A 17,349-nucleotide genomic window follows, 5' to 3' on the forward strand; every position below is an offset into this window, starting at 1 on the left:
AAAGAATACCTTAATAAGTACAGCCACTCCCCGACTTACGTAAGGGTTGCATTCCACGGAACTCTACGTAAGTCAGAATTTCCCTAAATGCTTATGCAGCACTTACACCTATGCATGCTGAATTTGATTGAAGCAAAAAATAAATGTTCAATGAACATGTAAATAGAATTATTTATTCAATTTTTTTTATCTCATGCACAGGAAAAATTACAAAAAGAGAGAGAGGAGACAGGCATAATGTCAGCAAGTTTTACCTTTCGAGCATCATTGCCAGAATTAACTCTCCAGCTGATAAGCACATGGTTGCGGAAGTTGAGGGCTGTGGAGACACTGGCGACTTCACCGCATACTTTAACATTGTGGAAACCAGCGCGATGCTTGAACCTATTAAACCACCCGCTGCTTGCCACAAACTGCTTGGGGTTCGCTGTACTTATCTTTAATATCTTCATAAATACTTCTTGCTTTTGCTTGAATGGCCATTAGACTCAGGGACACTCGCTTCTGAATCTGATTTTCCATCCACATTATTAATAGCTTTTCCATCTTCAATATAGCACCTGAACGCTGTTTTGTGATGATTACTGTTGATCTTAAATGCATTGATCCTTTAATGTGTTCTTTTATACTCACACTGTCCTTTGAAATAGCATTCACTGTTGAAGCAGCGAGACATAATTCCGTGTAATAGATGACAAACTTTGTCCTGCTTCTTACTTCTTAATCATTTTCATCTTCATTTCTAAATAAATTTTGTTTTGTTTCCTAGCACTGCCAGCACTTGCACTTTCCATTGGTCCCTTTCCCTTCATTGTAATAAGTAATTAGGAATGAAGATTCTGAAAATTTATTTATGTTTCTTTTATGATTGAAGATTTCAGTGAAGGGGAACTCATTTCACCATAATACTGTAACGTAAAAACCCACAGAATTCCAGTTATCAGTATCATTGCAAATGCAATAAGATCAAGTTTACTGCCTGTTTATAATAGATTGCATTAACAGAAAAGCCCAATAAACTGGAAAGTGCAAATTGTTTTATTGCGACCTCCAGAAATGTTTTAGAAAAATATCACAAAGGCATTCAAAACTGATTCTTATAATGGAACATATGATAACAATGAAAGTATATTGCAATTTCCATTATAAAAATGGCCTTGGAACGAATAACCAAAAAAAACAATGTGTTACTGGGTTCACATTACGATATTTTCACAATATCTCCATTTATTCCTACGGGATGCAAAATACGTTTCCACGATTTTTTTAAGTTTGCACCGGCCAGCAAAAACTTATGCAAAGTCAAATTTCCATAAGTTGAGTAATACTCGACCAGTGCATTGGGTAAATCACTTGAATCATTTTCAGCAGTGACTGCTTTGAGCCAGCCTTTAAGTTACATAAAGTCCAAGCAGAGAAGTTTTAATTTAATGTTAAATAGGGGGCTTTGCCCCCTACTCGCTGCACTCATTTCTTTGGATAAAATAAAATAAATTACTTAAATTAGTTTTGACACTGTGTGTGTCTGTTCCTCAGCTATGAATACATAAATACATTACATATGGAAATCATTAATGGTACTGCGTAGTCAGGCTAGATAAAAAAGCACGTGCACAAGGTTTATCTAGCATGATCACACTAAACAGAAGCTTGTTTTACCACAGCAAAAGCTTCTGTTACATATTACCATGTAACCCTCATCTCTCTTCTCCCATTGGCAGAATAAATATCACTAGACAGAAAATTATTTTAATGTATAGAAAGATACTGCTTTCCAAATTCCATATAATCTTCCTCTTACTATGGCTGAATTGCACAATGTGCTTGTACACTTTGAAAAATAATGCTGCAAACCCTGATGAAATTTATTCCTTCGTTATACATTTCAATGAGGTTCCCTATAACTTCATCTCTACAACTGTATAATTGAATGTTTTTGAGGATTATTATCCTACCAGCTGGTACCATTCTTGTGTGTTATCCTTCCAGTTGAAGATCACAATGATCCAAAAAATTATTGCCGTAATTAGCTTAGGAAAATATTGGAAAAACTAATCAATGCCAGACTGACATGGTTCCTAGTGACTGAAATATATTAAGTCCAAATGAAATGTGGCCAAAAGAGTAGATCAACACTTGATCTTATGATCAGTGCAGTGCTAAATATTCAAGATGCCTTCTGCAGGAATAATGTATCATTCTTGCCATATTGCTATGTTGCATTAAAAGCTTTTTCAATCTAAACATTGATACTTTATTGTGGGATACTTTAAGATCAATATGAATCTGGACAAACTACACTGAAGCATCTTGATTCCATACACCACCCTGAATGCGTAGAGGTTTTTTGTGCAGCATCTGCTCAAAGCCTCTCGACTACATCTATGGCAAGAAGCTGCTACTGAACGATGAAACTAAAATCAGCAGTTTGCCAGATCATTTGATATTGCCATATAATATATCTTCACACCAAAATGAATGAGGCGCCTCCGTAGGCAGGTGGGAAGGAGCAGCAGTGCGTAGCACACGCTTCTTGATTAGACCGGGGTTCGAGCCTGTCACCACCAAATATGGAGGATGCGGAAATGTCAGTGAATGTGTCAGGGGCTCTCTCTTTCTTCCTCTCTTTCTGTGTTTATTCCCCTCGACTTACGGCCGTATTACTTTTCATATGATAATTGTTCTAAATGAGATGATCGTCGGGTTAGGACAAAATCCGTGCTCTCGGCTATTAAATGCTTTTCTAGCACCCAATCGCTGCAGCATCGAATTCGCGTTGTGTTTAAAAGATCGAGTGAACACAGGATGTCAAACTCGATCTTCCTGCAATGACCCCTCCTGGGTTCGAACTGGTTTGAACTGGTGTATTTGATTACCGGCAGAGAGAATGAGACATTGTGTAACACATAACAGTATTTATTATCACAAAAGAAAACATGCATACAGATTTACATTCCATCTAGTGGGTTTGTGTAGAAGTTAAAATTATGTGTGTATATAAGCTTCTAGGTTTCTGTTCAGAACAAGGATCTGGTATTTGCTTACAACATACTGGATTCTGGTATCACTGGAACTATTCCTTCAATAGACTTATTATTTGGTTCTAGATTTACAAGCTACAACAATTCAATTCACAAAACACTTCAACATAGAACAAGAACGGTTGGAACAGGAGAACCTTGGGCAAAGTACTTTTGATGTGCATCACCTTTAGGCCGTCTTACTTCCGTTCTAATGTGAACAGGTTCATCCCCTCTTGGTTCTTATCTCCCCAGCACTTTGCTGTAGGATTCTGTGTACCAACTACTCTGGGAGAAATTCCCATTTTATTATCAAATTCGCAAAGGTTAAATATTTAGGAAGGAAGCATTCAAATGGTATCTGTTTGTGTTATATTCTAAGCTTACATTCGCACAAATGAGATAAAGGCTTACCAGTTAAATCTCTTGCTTCAGGACAGCCGGTGGGACCTCCTCTCCTCCGGTAGAAACTAGGGTGTGGTCCTCTGCGCCATGCTTCCTTTTTGTCTTTGTTTCTCCTCGGCCGTTCTTTTCAGCTGGAGCGAAACACGACTGCAGAACCTTCCCTTCACATCGCTTGGACCCTGGACTTTCGACGGCAAGACGTTCCACTCCCCTGCCAGTCTCTCTGTTGGAAAAGCTAAAAGGTGTCTCCTTCCCCCTTCTTGGTGCCTCCCATCTCTTATATACTAACATTATCTCGCTCTACGTCACAGTGACAGAGTCATCGTGGAATGTCCATTTCGCAGGGACAATTGAACATCCCCCCCCCCCTACGCTGTAGCAATAAATCCCCTTCTAGTACCATCGTGGGCGTGAAAGAGGAGATGTTCTGGCTTTGTTGAACTAGGGCGATGGGGAAAAGCATTATTGGTCTGTACACTCACTCTCCTTTGTACAACATAGGCTTCGAATGAATATAGTTTTATGATCTTATCCCACAGATTCCCAAGATATAATTTGGAACAATTGAATGGTTTATTTTGGGTAGACCGAAGAGTTTTAAAGAGGCGTTGTTTTTAATAAAGTTTAAAATATCCCAAGACACTGCATTAGCTATTTATCAGAGAATAGATTCCGCCTGATTATTGAGAGATCCTGAAACTCTCGGTCTAACAAATGACCACTGCATATCCCGGAGCAATATATGGCCTTAGTTGCTAATGCCCCTAAAAACCAAACATACAAACACACCAAAATGAGATAACTTCTATCAAAATAAACCACAGCAAAATGAACAACTTGAATTGTGCCATATGATCTCTAAACTCTGCCATGGAAAGTGCCCCTGTAATTGATAATCAAGGAAATTCCTTGCTCCATTGCTGGGGAAAGAATTTCCTTGCAGGTTCTTTCATCAGGCAGTTAGACATAATTAACTGTTTTCAGCATAGCAGTTTCACTCAAGATTGTAAGATGTGTTTTATAACACATTTTAGTAATGCATGGTTCTGAGCAAATTTGATGTGGCTTATAGTTCTAATAAACAGAATCATCTCACAGGGCTCTTCTTTTGAAATACAGCTGTCACAGCGGATTTATATGCCATCTTACTAGCCTTGGAAATTATTAAACAGTTACTGTATTCTCAAACTGTTATATATACTGACTTTTAAATTGCTGTGTGTGTGTGTGTGTGTGTGTGTGTGTGTGTGTGTGTGTGTGTGTGTGTGTGTGTGTGTGTGTGTGCTCTTCAGTGAAAATCTTCTCCCAGTCATCCTCTGTAAATTTGAACAAAATTACTTAGTTACTGCTGCCTTACACATGTGATTAACTCATAATTTTTTGTTGAATCCCAGCAAATGAACAGACCAACTCTGCTGCTAACTTTCAGTGCCTCCAACCTTCATCTTATTTCAAATTACCTTACATTGACTATAAACTCATTATATAATGGACCTGTAAAAAAACATTACCTCTTTGTCAAGAGTAAACAAATAGTAAACTACTTGAGATCAAAACTGAGCCCAGACAATGATCATCAAGCCTGAGAAAAAAAAAAAAAAAATGGAAAGGAAAAAGTCATACTCTCCAGACTAACTGGTGAATTAGATGAGAATGACCAGTATACACTGGTCATACTCATCTAATTCACCAGTTAGTCACAAAAAAAGACTCTCCACACTGCAGTAACTGTCAATCGCTACCTACAATAAAGCATATCGTCTTAGAATAACCATTGTATACAGTAGTGGCAAATAACATTGTCTTCTTGTCGTGATCAGCTAAAATTAAGATATAAGAGATGGAGAGGATATTTACAATCTTTTCCTTTTTTTAAAACTGATCAGTAGATATCTTATCTGAACCATCAAGCATGTCAAATACAAAAGATGTTACAACCTTAACTGCTGTTATGCACCACAAATCAAACAAATGGACCTCAGTTCTTCTGATTATTTCCTATTGAGATTCCCGGTAGGAAATAATCCCAAGGAATTCCTGCTGAAGAATCAAATGGTGAAATCACAGCGATTGTTGGGCATTACTAAAATACTGACTGCTATTATGGTAAGCTTATGGTCACATGTTGAAATGCACAGGGATCACATAACTGAATATTTTAATTTTTTTAATTTTTTTTTTTTATGAAACCCATAGTACTTAGTACCGTGGAGGTAGCACCTTAAGCTAGAGGTTGAGAAGACAAAAGAAGATATTTGTTGACATTGGACTTGAACTTCTGTAGACTGTAATTTTCAGGAAATACATATGAAGGAAGTTTGTTCTAGACAATGGTAGTTGAATGAATGAGGAAGATGAAAAGTTGGTTCTGTGAATTTGAAGTTGGACAGTAAATGGATGTTGGCGGCATGTGTTCAGAATGTTTTGAAAGAGAGAGCGGGAATTATAGAAGCCAAGCCAGAAGAACAGTGCCTGTGGAAGTATCTGTAGAAAAGACATGCAGCAGAAACAGTACATCTATGAAACAGCAAGTAGAGAGACTGTTAGAGATGAGTCATTAAATTAACCTAACTGCCCTCTACTGAATGGAATCTAGAAGCCTGAGAGGGGGGTTTTGGGGGCACTGCCCCATATATGGAACACTATTCCATTGTAGGCGGATTTGCGATTTGTACAGAGTGAACAGCTGTTTGGAAGAAAAGTAATGCCGAAAGCGAAAGAGAAAACCAAGTTTTTTAGATGCAGAGGAAGCAATATTTGTAATGTGCTTGTGCCAAGAGAGATTAGAAGTCAGGGTAATCCCCAAAAGAGATATATCATCTTGCCTAGAAATCGGAGTGTCACCAAAGGTAAGCATAGAAGCAGAAGAATCCTTTTATGCGAGATATAAGACAAGACTGAGTTTTAGAAGGATTGAAATCAACTAAGTTGTCTTTGCTGCATTTAAAGAATTGGTAGCGGATATTCAAGAAGTTGGAGCTGATTGAGCAGGGCAAGGTTTCTCAAAATGGAAAGTGGAATGCAATGTGCTATCATCAGCAAAACTATGGATGGGATTTCCAGTCAATGGAAGTAGGTTATTAATATACAAGAGAAAAAGAGTGGGAGGAAAGAACTAAACCTTGCAGGATACCAGCATTAGTGGAGAAACCTTGCAGGATACCAGCATTAGAAGACAGAGAGCCATCTACCATCACCCTCAGTGAGCGATCAGAGAGAAAATTGGAAAACCATAAGATGGGAGCTTGTTTAAAAGACCTTTTTGCCAAACATGATTGAAAGCCTTTGAGATGTCAAGAGGAACTGCTTGTGTTTCACCGAACTTTTCCATTGAATTTGTCCATAAATGGGTAACATAAGCCAGAATATCACTAGTGGATCAACACTGACAGAATCCATACTGGTGATCGATTGTTGATCAGATGGAAGGTTTCCAGGTAGTTTAAGAGTTGGCAGTTAATTGATTTCTCCATTACTTTAGAAAGAGTAGAAGTATTGCAATAGGATGATAATTGAATGGGAGGGATTTGTCACCCTTTTTAGGAAGTGGCTGGATATGAGCAAGTTTCCAAGCAGAAGGAAAAACACCTTTGGAATAAGAAAGTGAAAATAAGGCGGCAGAGAACAGGAGTACAGGTTTTGAGAACAAGTGGAGAAATACCATCAGGACCCGGAGCTTTCTTAGCGTCAAGATTCGTCAAAATCCTTCTGACATCTTTTTGATGGAAGACCACAGTAGGCATTAAATGGAGCGTGTTGGGAATGGTGGGAGGTGTTTTACCAAGATCATTAATACATGAGTTGGAAGAAAAATGGGATGCTAACAGGTCAGCTTTGTTCTTGGCTGAAGTGGCAACAGAACCATCTGGTTTGGACATAGGTTATTTGTTATTTGTTATTTTTGGTTTTTAGGAGCATTAGCAACTAAGGCCATATTGCTCCTGGATATGCGGTGGTCATTCCCTGACCTTTCCGCATCCTCCGTATTTGGTGGTGACGGGCTCGAACCCCGGTCTAATCAAGAAGCGTGTGCTACGCACTGCTGCTCCTTCCCACCTGGCTACGGAGACGCTGGACATAGGTGGGAGCAGAGTTTTCCTAAAGGAGTGGTCCTTTCGACTAAAGGAAAACTCCTAAAGGAAAGTGAAATATAAAAAAATTATAGGCTTCGTGAAAAAAATTATGAAACTCACGAATGCTATAGTGAATATATAAAAAAATTATAGGCTTCATGAAAAAAATTATGAAACTCACCAATGCCATAGTGAAATATTAAAAAATTATAGGCTTTAAAACTTGCATCGTTTCATAATTAACCTATATAATTCCTGATGTGTTTCTCATGTGTGATTGAACCTTCTTCAGATCTGTCGGCATATATAATTTTGGTTTTGCATTAGAATATCTGAGTAGAAATGTTGAGAATCATTGGCTTCGATGCGCAGCAATCAGTACGAACATTTACCATCCCTTTGACAATTTTTGGCTAAAATGAATAAATTTTCTTTTTATACTCTGGCACGACAACCAAGTCAGTAGAGTTTACAATAAATAGTCAATACAAATATTTATCGTATTTAGTAGTCACAGGCTTGAAACCCAGTCCACTCAAGGAACACGTGCTATGCACTCTCGCTCCTGACCACTCGCCACTCAACTACGTCGGGTACCAGTTGTTTCTATGCAGTGGCCGTGGTAGTAGAATGGAGTGATTGGGTGATTATTGTGAAGACATTTTGTTTCTCATTGTTTTGTGTCATTGAGGAGGGGGGGATGCTTAGCTTAGGTAGGGTATTTATCTCCCCATCCTGCTGTTTTAAAATAGGAAAGCGAGTTCCCGATTTTAAAACAGTGGCAAGTGGGAGGATAAACACGCTGGGCATATCATCCTAGGGGGGGAGGGAAGTGTGAGTGGTACCTACCAATCACTGCCTTCTTTCTGACTTTTAGTCAAAGTATGGAGTGGTACCCAAGATCTGAATTTTAATCCAATTTTTTTCTTCACTGCAGCAACATGGGTCAAGTACAGTGTAAATCCTATCAGATTTTTTTTTTATCTGAACTGTTGACTTTCTTTATAATCACCCTATATGCTAAATAGTTGATGACATCATATAGTAAATGTGTATCAATGATAGCTTTCTTTCTGTGGCATGCAACAGCAAAATCAGTTGCCATTACAAGCTCAGCTTCTGTTAGTATCTTCAAAATGCCTCCAAGCAAATGAAATATTTTTTTAAAGAATATATTTAACATAATGTTAAGCAGAAATAATAGGATTTATTATTATTATTTTTTAACAATGAGTATTTTGAACTAAATGAAGAGATGCATTGGGAGAGAGGAAAATGAATACAAAAGTTGTTTCTAAAAAATAAATTATTTTTAAAAGAAGAAATTTCCATATCCTGTATCTAACCAATGTTGCGAAGTAGTGCTTCAATTCTAACTCTTCTACTTTGAAATTCTTGTGCACTTATGCCTATGGAGAGAAATCTTTTAACTGTTTAAAAAAACATGATGTGGTCAGAAAATTTCAGCAGAAACATTACTGGATTTATGATAATTACGACTTTGATTTTAAAATAATTAAATAACAACTTGTGGAACATTCTAAATTTTCGTCTTCTTTCAGTACTTTTCAGTTACCGTGGTTTAATCCATCTGACAGAAAAGAGGAAAAAGATAGTGAGAAAGAAATTGATGTTGAAGACAAGCCAGCTTGATAGCCAGTCTTTTTAGAGATAGTAATAATTCTGTGAAGTGCCTGAAAAAAATTAAAAACCCATTGTACAGACACACAAAGTTTTAGGGAAGAAAACCTAATTGTACAGTTTCAATCTGCTACTGCAAAAAAGTACCTGCAAAGTGGTTAAGTAAAGTCTCTAGCAGCTTATATTGTGGTATGTACTTATTAACAGTACGAGACTATTATTTAGAGATGATAAATTTGGTTAAAAGTGAACATTTGTTTAAAAATTATGGTTAAGAATCAGGGAACAGTTTTAGTGAAACTGCATAAGCCTTTATGCACCACTCTTATTACTATGGCAAAATGTTACTAGATTATCTAAACCAAAAAAATAGTTTTATATATAAAAGATACCAGTTTTGTAATCAAGGTTTGAAGGCCTGCAGTTTCAGTTTGTAAATTATCAGTGATTTTAAGAATAAAATTGTTTAAATAAAATTCTTAATAAACAAGTGCATTTTCTACACAGAGTTTGATTTCATCTTAAATGAAGAGAGGTATTATTATTATTACATGTGATTAAAATACATAAAATGTGGTAATTGTTCTCAATTTTAGATGGGTTTACATGTTTTTTTATTAATTCATGAACCTTAAGTTTAACTTTATATTATTAATTATGACAAAAGATAGTGGATTAGTTAATATACAGTATTGTGGAAATACCTGATCTACTTCCTCTACTTATGTTTTTTGGCCAGCAGATTTTAAAATCTAGTAAATATTGCAATAGTCTTAAGTACTCGTGAATAGTAAACTCCAATTTCACAAGTCCTAGTCATTATGCTACTTTCAAACAAGTGACAACATTGAAAGGCTAGTCTGCCATTTATTTAAAAAATGAGACCATTGTTATGACAGCCTGTTTCAGGTCATTCATCCAATAGTAAATGTCTCAGTTACTGCCAAGACAAATAGTGATAAAAAGCTGTTCTATATGAGCTGCAATTTGTTTCATTGTTATTGTTTTCATTAGCATTAGCATTAGTAGAGGCATTTGATGCAAGAAAGCAAGCTTATGCAGCATCAGCCAAAAAAAAAAAAAAAAAAAAAAAAAAAAACCACTTCCACTTCACCCCTCTGTTCGTTCAAAATACCTGTCCAGCTGAGCCTTAAACTTATTTAGGCTATCAACCTCCACCACAAGGGATGGAAGTCTGTTCCACCAACCAACCACCCGCTGGCTAAAGGCAAATTTCCGCACGTCTATCCTACATCTGTCTTTCCTCAATTTTCATAGTGCATCAAATTCTTAGGCCATTTGTGCTAGTATCTGTACAGATGTATGTCATGGGCCATTTTGCAAATTGTACAGTCTAAAAAACTTGGAGTAGCTCATGGAGGAGCTGTACTCTCTCTTCATTTGCGTAAAGCCCTAACTCAAGATGCATTTAAGAATTCCTCCAGTATCCAACAGGATTCAGGCCTGGACCATAATGAGCAACAAGTTGTGACTCCAGTATACTATCATGGAGGATATGCCATTATGGTGTTGATTGTGGTTGCTTCATGATATTGAATATAACAAAATGTAATAGTTAATGTGTGCACACACACGCTTCTAAATTTAAAATTTGCTAAATTTTCCCCAGTGGAAAAGTTGTTCCCCCAATCCTCAGTTTAGTCTAAAAACATCATCGGTGTACTTCTGAAAGAAATGTAAACTGATTTTATTTCAAGAAAAGAAAAAACAAATTCAATGGTAAGTGTGAGGAGACACAGCATAACTACTCCTGTACAGCTAAGAGCGAGCATCACATGTAAAATAATAAAATGAAATAAACACAATTGTTGTGTTTATTATTGCAAGTAAGATCGGTTTATGTTCATTTCAAAGAGTTCTCTGTTCACGTGATAGACGTGTTCCCAAGACTTTTGAATAAACAGAAATCACGTAAATTGAACAAAAAGATATTCCCATTCAAATATGTGTAAAATAGGGAAGATACATTCTACAATGCTGAAAACAATAAAAAAATAAGTAATAAACATATTCAATTAATACATACCATTAATATTAAGTACAAAAAACAACGTATACAAATTATTCAATGTTTGGGGCTGGGGATTCTCCACAGGGGCACGATCATTAGCTTCTTCACTTTCCTCAACTTCGAACTCGATGAAGGTTTAGTGTGGTGAAGCAGGAGGTGCAGAAGAAAATGGTTTCCTGGACAAGGTTTCCAGAGTTGGTTGAGTTTATGACTTTCTCTTCTTGGAGAGGATTTCCTGATAGGGAGCAGTACATTCCAACATTTTTCTCCTAATCATAGAGCTCCTGTCCATGTTGAGATTGTCTACTTAAGAAATTGAAAGGCTTCCTTTAAGCGTTTTACTATAACAGCATTTCCCAAACTGTGTTCCATGAGATGTGAACAAGTGTTTCAAGAAAAATCGTAATTAATAATTTAAAAAAATAATAAAACAAAAAAATTTTGCATATTTGTAACGTACACCACTTTTCTTTCATTAAAATTTTTAACATCATTTTTTTTTCAGTTAATATAATGGCATAGATTAATAACCAAATAGACTGCAGAACACTTTATTTTAGTGGGCATTTGTATAGAGAAGTATGTGTAAAGGTATAATGACATCTACAAAAAAGTAGCAATGTAGTGATCTAATATGTCATTCGTATGCGATTTAGCCTGGAGTACACAGGTTGAAGAAGAGGGGGAAGCAAACTGATATCATAACTAAACACTTCCTTGTATAAATTTTTTTTGATAATTATCATTTCAAAATATTATTATTAAAATTTATTAAACATTTATTATTTACTATTAAAATTTAATAAAAATTAATAAATAATTAAATATTATTAAAATTTATTATTAAAATCCATTACCATGGATTTGTGGTCGATGAAAACAAACACAATATTGTCACACTTCAAAGTGAGGATGAACAATTGCAGCCTTTTGTTCCCAAAAATCCAAAGTGAAAAAACAAGTAGCGACTCATAAAAGACCAAAATGAAAGTATGATGACAGTTATTTGAATTTCGGCTTTACATGTGTTGGAAATCAAAATGTTCCTGATCCACAATGTGTCATATATAATAAAATATTAGGAAATAGTTCTTTGGCTCCCACTAAACTTGTGTTTCATAAGTGTTCCATAAAGATATTGTGAGATGGAAAGTGTTCCATGACTAAAAAAGTTTTGGAAATACTGCACTATAAGTAGGTGGCCTGGTGGTTATTGCTGGCTAATGGAAGCTGATGCTGCTGCTGCTTCATCTTCTTTTGTGGCTATCACCTCCAACAACAATTGACAGAAGTCAGTTCTACTGTCAGAGATTCAAGAAAATTTTCAATTTCATTTTTGTCCACTTCATCCAAGTGAGCTCTTGAGGCCATCCTAGTGCTATTGTTAATAGCAGCGCTAATGATGTCATCCACATTGAAGACTTTTAGAGTTTGACTGAATTGAGGGCACGGTTTCTTCCACATGCCATCCAGGATTATGATGATGCTGTGAAATTTCGATCCATGCAAACTTGATTAACGAAGGGACATTTTTTATGATATTCATCATAAAAAATGTCCATTCGTAAATTCACCTTCCAAAATTCTCTAACAGAGATGTTCAAATTGTCCATCTGGTTGACAATTTTGGCCATTGTAGAGCGCACATAATACACCTTGTAAAAGGAGTGAACATTACGACTTCACTCTTTTACAGGAGTGAAGTCGTATTAGGTGGCAGAAAAACAGCTTTGATGTTGCCACTGATGTTGATAGTAGATGGATGACTTAGAGCATTATCCAGGATGATGAGAATTTTAAAAGGAATTTCTTTATGCAGGCAATGGGACTTCAATTCTGAATGCTCTTTACTGAAGATGCCACTTGCGTTCCACCCTTTTTTATCGGCATACCAGTAGACTCGCAAGGAACTTTTGCTGTAGCCCTTGAGTGCCCATGGATTTTTGCTGTGGTAAATCATCAAAGGCTTCAATTTACATCAATTTGCATTGCCAACCAAATGTAGAGTTAGGCAATCTCTAGAGGCTTTGAAACCTAGCATGCTTGTTTCTTCTAATGCAATGTAAGTTGTGGTTTGGCATTCATTTCCAAAAGAGTCCAATTTCATCCAGATTGAAGATTTCTTTGGCTGCATAACTGCTTTCTTTAGTTGTTGCTTTTAGTTCTCAATATTTATCTGCAGCTTCTCTTGAAAGCTTCATATTCTTGAAGCCGTATCAAAACCTAAACCACTCAGAACTTTTATTTCACCTTCTTCTCTTCTTAAATTTTCATAGAAGCTTTTGGTCTTTGCTTGATTGCCCAAGGCTCAGTATGTCATGTTGCCAGCAGCTTTTCCATTATGTTCTCTGTGTGTAAGCAAGAAGTAGCAACACACAATGATGTTGCAGACGATACAAAGGTAGGCAGGGTTGTCAAGGACACTACTGACATTATGCTGCTGCAACAGGATCTGGAAAGGTTGAGCAGATGGGCTGAGAGGTGGCAAATGAAGTTTAACATTGACAAATGTAAAGTACTACACATGGGAAACATCAACCCCAGAGCAACGTATCAACTCTGTGGTACTACACTGACAGTGGTAGAGAATGAAAGGGACCTGGGGGGTGGTTGTGCAGACAGATATGAAGTTCTCTGAGCAGTGCAGACGGGCTGCAAGAGTAGCTCATGGTGTATTGTCAGTGATATATAGGAATTTTTCTAGCAGGGATAAGGAGGTGATTATTCCCTTGTATAAGGCAATGGTCAGGCCACACCTAGAGTACTGTGTACAGGTCTGGAGGCCTCATTTCAAGAAGGATGTAGAGCTGCTGGAATGAGTACAGAGAAGGGCAACAAGATTAGTGAATGGAACAAAGGGGTGCTCTTACAAAGAAAGGCTTAAGTTTTGCAAATTACAGTGTCTGGAGACTAGGCACCAGTGAGGTGATCTGATAGAGGTGTATAAAGCATTGAATGGTTTGAGCATGCTCAATGCTGATGGGATTCTTCCTCTCGCTCAGAATAATCACCTGAGAGGGCATAAATTCAAATTGAGGAAAGACAGATGTAGGATAGACGTGCGGAAATTTGCCTTTAGCCAGCGAGTGGTTGGGTGGTGGAACAGACTTCCATCCCTTGTCGTGGAAGTTGATAGCCTAAATAAGTTTAAGGCTCAGCTGGACAGGTATTTTGAACGAACAGTGGGGTGAAGTGGAAGTGGTTTTTTTTTTTTTTTTTTGGCTGATGCTGCATAAGCTTGCTTTCTTGCATCAAATGCCTCTACTAATGCTAATGTGCCTGATTTATTGCTTTCTGTGATTTTTTTTTTTTTTTTTTTTTTCATGTTGCCTCTAATGGTGCGTAAGGTTTTCACTTATATTCAACACATTTGCTATCATGGCAATTGATCAATTGCTTTCATAGCACTTTGTCAATTCAGTTTTTTATCTGATGGTATAGACATTCTTGCACGTTTTTCTGCACTGCCAGAAGCATTATCACTTGCTGCATGCTTAGAGGCATTATTAATTTATTAAACTTGCAAAGTAATGTCACAATAAACGAAAAAAGTGCTTTGATTTATGTCTACTCAGCAAACTCGGGCGCCTCCGTAGCCAGGTGGGAAGGAGCAGCAGTGCGTAGCACATGCTTCTTGATTAGACCGGGGTTCGAGCCCGTCACCACCAAATACGGAGTATGCGGAAAGGTCAAGGAATGACCACCGCATATCCCGGAGCAATATGGCCTTAGTTGCTAATGCTCCTAAAAAAAAAAAAAAAAAAAACCAAAACCAAAACTCAGCAAACTAAAATATCAAGATTCTGAAAGTGGAAAATACAGTACCCTATGCAGATATCACATGATGGATGAGTTATCTTGCTCAGCTTGCTCTCGCCCAAGATAACTACAAATTAGATGCACAGATAAAATGAAAACATCTAAATATTGAGTTGTGTAACTCACTGTATACCAATGATGTTTTTAGACTGAATTGAAGATGAGGAATAACTATCCCATTTAAAAAAAAAAAAAAAAAATTGATTAGCAAAATTTAAAAATTGTAAAATCTAAACTGTAATATTTAGTTAAATTTTAACATTGAATTCAAAAAATTTTATTTTCAAACATGACAAAAAAAAATCCAGACAAGCAAAACGGACCTCAGCTTTTAACTGAAGCGAGCGTGTATGTGTGTGTGTGTGTGTGTGTGTGTGTGTGTTCTAATTGCCTGATCAACTTACACAGTAAACTCATAAGATTCCTGTTCCTCTTCTGGCTCAATCCTATGAAGTGTCACTCCCTTTTTTTTTTATTTTTATTTTTATTAGGTCCCAAGAATGAATAAATTTGATTATAGTTCTCCTCCTTCTTTATTTCTAATTTTGGAAAAGGGATAATAAAGGTAACATTTATTACCTTTATTATAATACATTTATTAACATATTTTTTATTTTAATTAAATTACAATTTCTTTCTATTTGGAATTTAAAAGTAACGAACTATTAAATGAAAAGTTTTAGAATACGTATAATTAGTGTGTGTGTGTGTGTGTGTGTCAGTAATAGTCATAAATTTCATTAATGATTATTATTATGTTTGATACTACATTTATCAAGTTTATAATACTCAAGATATGTTTAGTTTAATTTTATAAAATCTTTTTAATAGCATGCAAAGAAAAGTTGAAAGCGCCAAAAAAGTAAGTATAGTACATTAAGTGTGCAAGTTTTCAACTTACATATAAATTGTCATAAACATTTCTTTTTGCAGGAACTACATCGTTCATGAAAAATTTCAGGTTAACTCTGCCCACTAACAGTATCATTGAATCTGTGAAGTCCAATTATCCCACGAGAGGAGAATTCCGTATACCCACTGATCTGTGGCAGGTTAGCATCTTTCTGTAGAGTTAGGCGAGGAACAACACCCTCATCTGAATAAACACATTTTTGCCAGTTCAAATGGCCTGGCTGATTTGAAAATCACTTTGACAATAATAATATCTGAAAATTACCATCTTCACCATACTACCACTCAAAAAAATTGTGCTCATCAATCAGGATTGACTTCTTAAACTGCATGCAATGGCTGAAATATGAAAAATTTGAACTTTTATGCCATTTAAGATGCTTATGACCATGTTCTGGAGAACTGTCTTGTTGATTGTTGTATGCACTTTTAAGAAGTTGGATGTTTTTAGCACTCCTTGATGTTCCTTTCCTCTCACAGCTTTTCTTATTAAGGTAATGAACAGTTCCATGCCACCTTGAACTCCTCTAAAGGAGTAATAGTAGAGTAGAATCTTTTTAACATAACCAGGGAAGAGATCATTCAAGAATTAAGTAATCAAAGTGTGATATGTACCAGTAGAATTGTTATCAAGAATGATGGAGTACTTAATTCTACTTATACAATTATTTTCGCATTTAAGATACCAAATCTACTATCAAATGAGAAAGTCAGTTACTTAAAATGTCAAATTAAACTTTACATTTCTCAGCTTTAAGTGCCAGAAGTTTGGTTACTCATAGGCAGTCTGCAGAAATTACACCTGCAGACTTTCTGTGGCTTGAAAGAAACATTCATTCTGACTGTACCACCCAAATGCAGTGCTGTCCAGACTATCAAGAAAATGATACTGCTTACTCAGAGGAATGCATCCAGTGAAAGAGGGAAAAGAAAATTCAAAAATACAAGGTTGAGCACAAGTTGTCATATCAGGTAGCAGAGAAACGGTGTACCGTATCTACAAAAAACACTTGTGTGTCAGACAACCAAAAGAAATGCTCCATAGCAATAGACTGACTGTTCACTTCCTCCAAATACTTCAGGATTGGGCAAGATCAGTCTTCTCCTTATTAAATGAACAGTCTACCCAATAGCATGTAACTCATGCTGTAAATACACCACTAACAAACCTCTAGGCAAAAAATTCCTGTGACTAAAAGCTTTAAAGGAGACAATATCCATTGTCAGTATCCATAATCACATTCAGAATATTGATGAAATGGCATATGATGACATGAAGGCTGGACAGACCACTTTCCAAAAATGTAAAAATCAAAAATAAACACAAAAACAAATTATTGCTCCTGAGCGACACACCTGCTAAACTTGAACAGACACACTAGTTGAAAGGAATTCTCACAACCTTTTTTATTTTAACTTGGATGATATAGGACCTAATCGATGAATA

General features: G+C 36.3%; 1 protein-coding gene across 2 annotated transcripts in view; it reads left to right on the forward strand.

The window, feature by feature from the left end:
• LOC150091238 (uncharacterized) overlaps positions 1 to 16,108 on the forward strand; it is a 382,744-nt gene extending 366,636 nt beyond the window's left edge. Inside the window, exons 8-9 of one of the 2 annotated variants that reach the window (XM_090374852.1) lie at positions 9,061 to 9,328; positions 15,924 to 16,108. In XM_090374852.1, coding sequence (XP_090230978.1) covers positions 9,061 to 9,151 — 91 coding nt within the window. In that variant the 3' untranslated portion in view covers positions 9,152 to 9,328; positions 15,924 to 16,108. Of the gene's footprint in view, positions 1 to 9,060; positions 9,329 to 15,821; positions 15,847 to 15,923 lie in introns of those variants that run through there. The other variant, XM_090374846.1, reaches the window with a different exon arrangement.
• Positions 16,109 to 17,349: the final 1,241 nt, after the last annotated feature.

This window comes from Mastigoproctus giganteus, chromosome 1 (assembly GCF_048544385.1).
Source record: "Mastigoproctus giganteus isolate SK-2022 chromosome 1, ASM4854438v1, whole genome shotgun sequence".
Lineage (NCBI taxonomy): Eukaryota > Metazoa > Arthropoda > Arachnida > Uropygi > Thelyphonidae > Mastigoproctus > Mastigoproctus giganteus.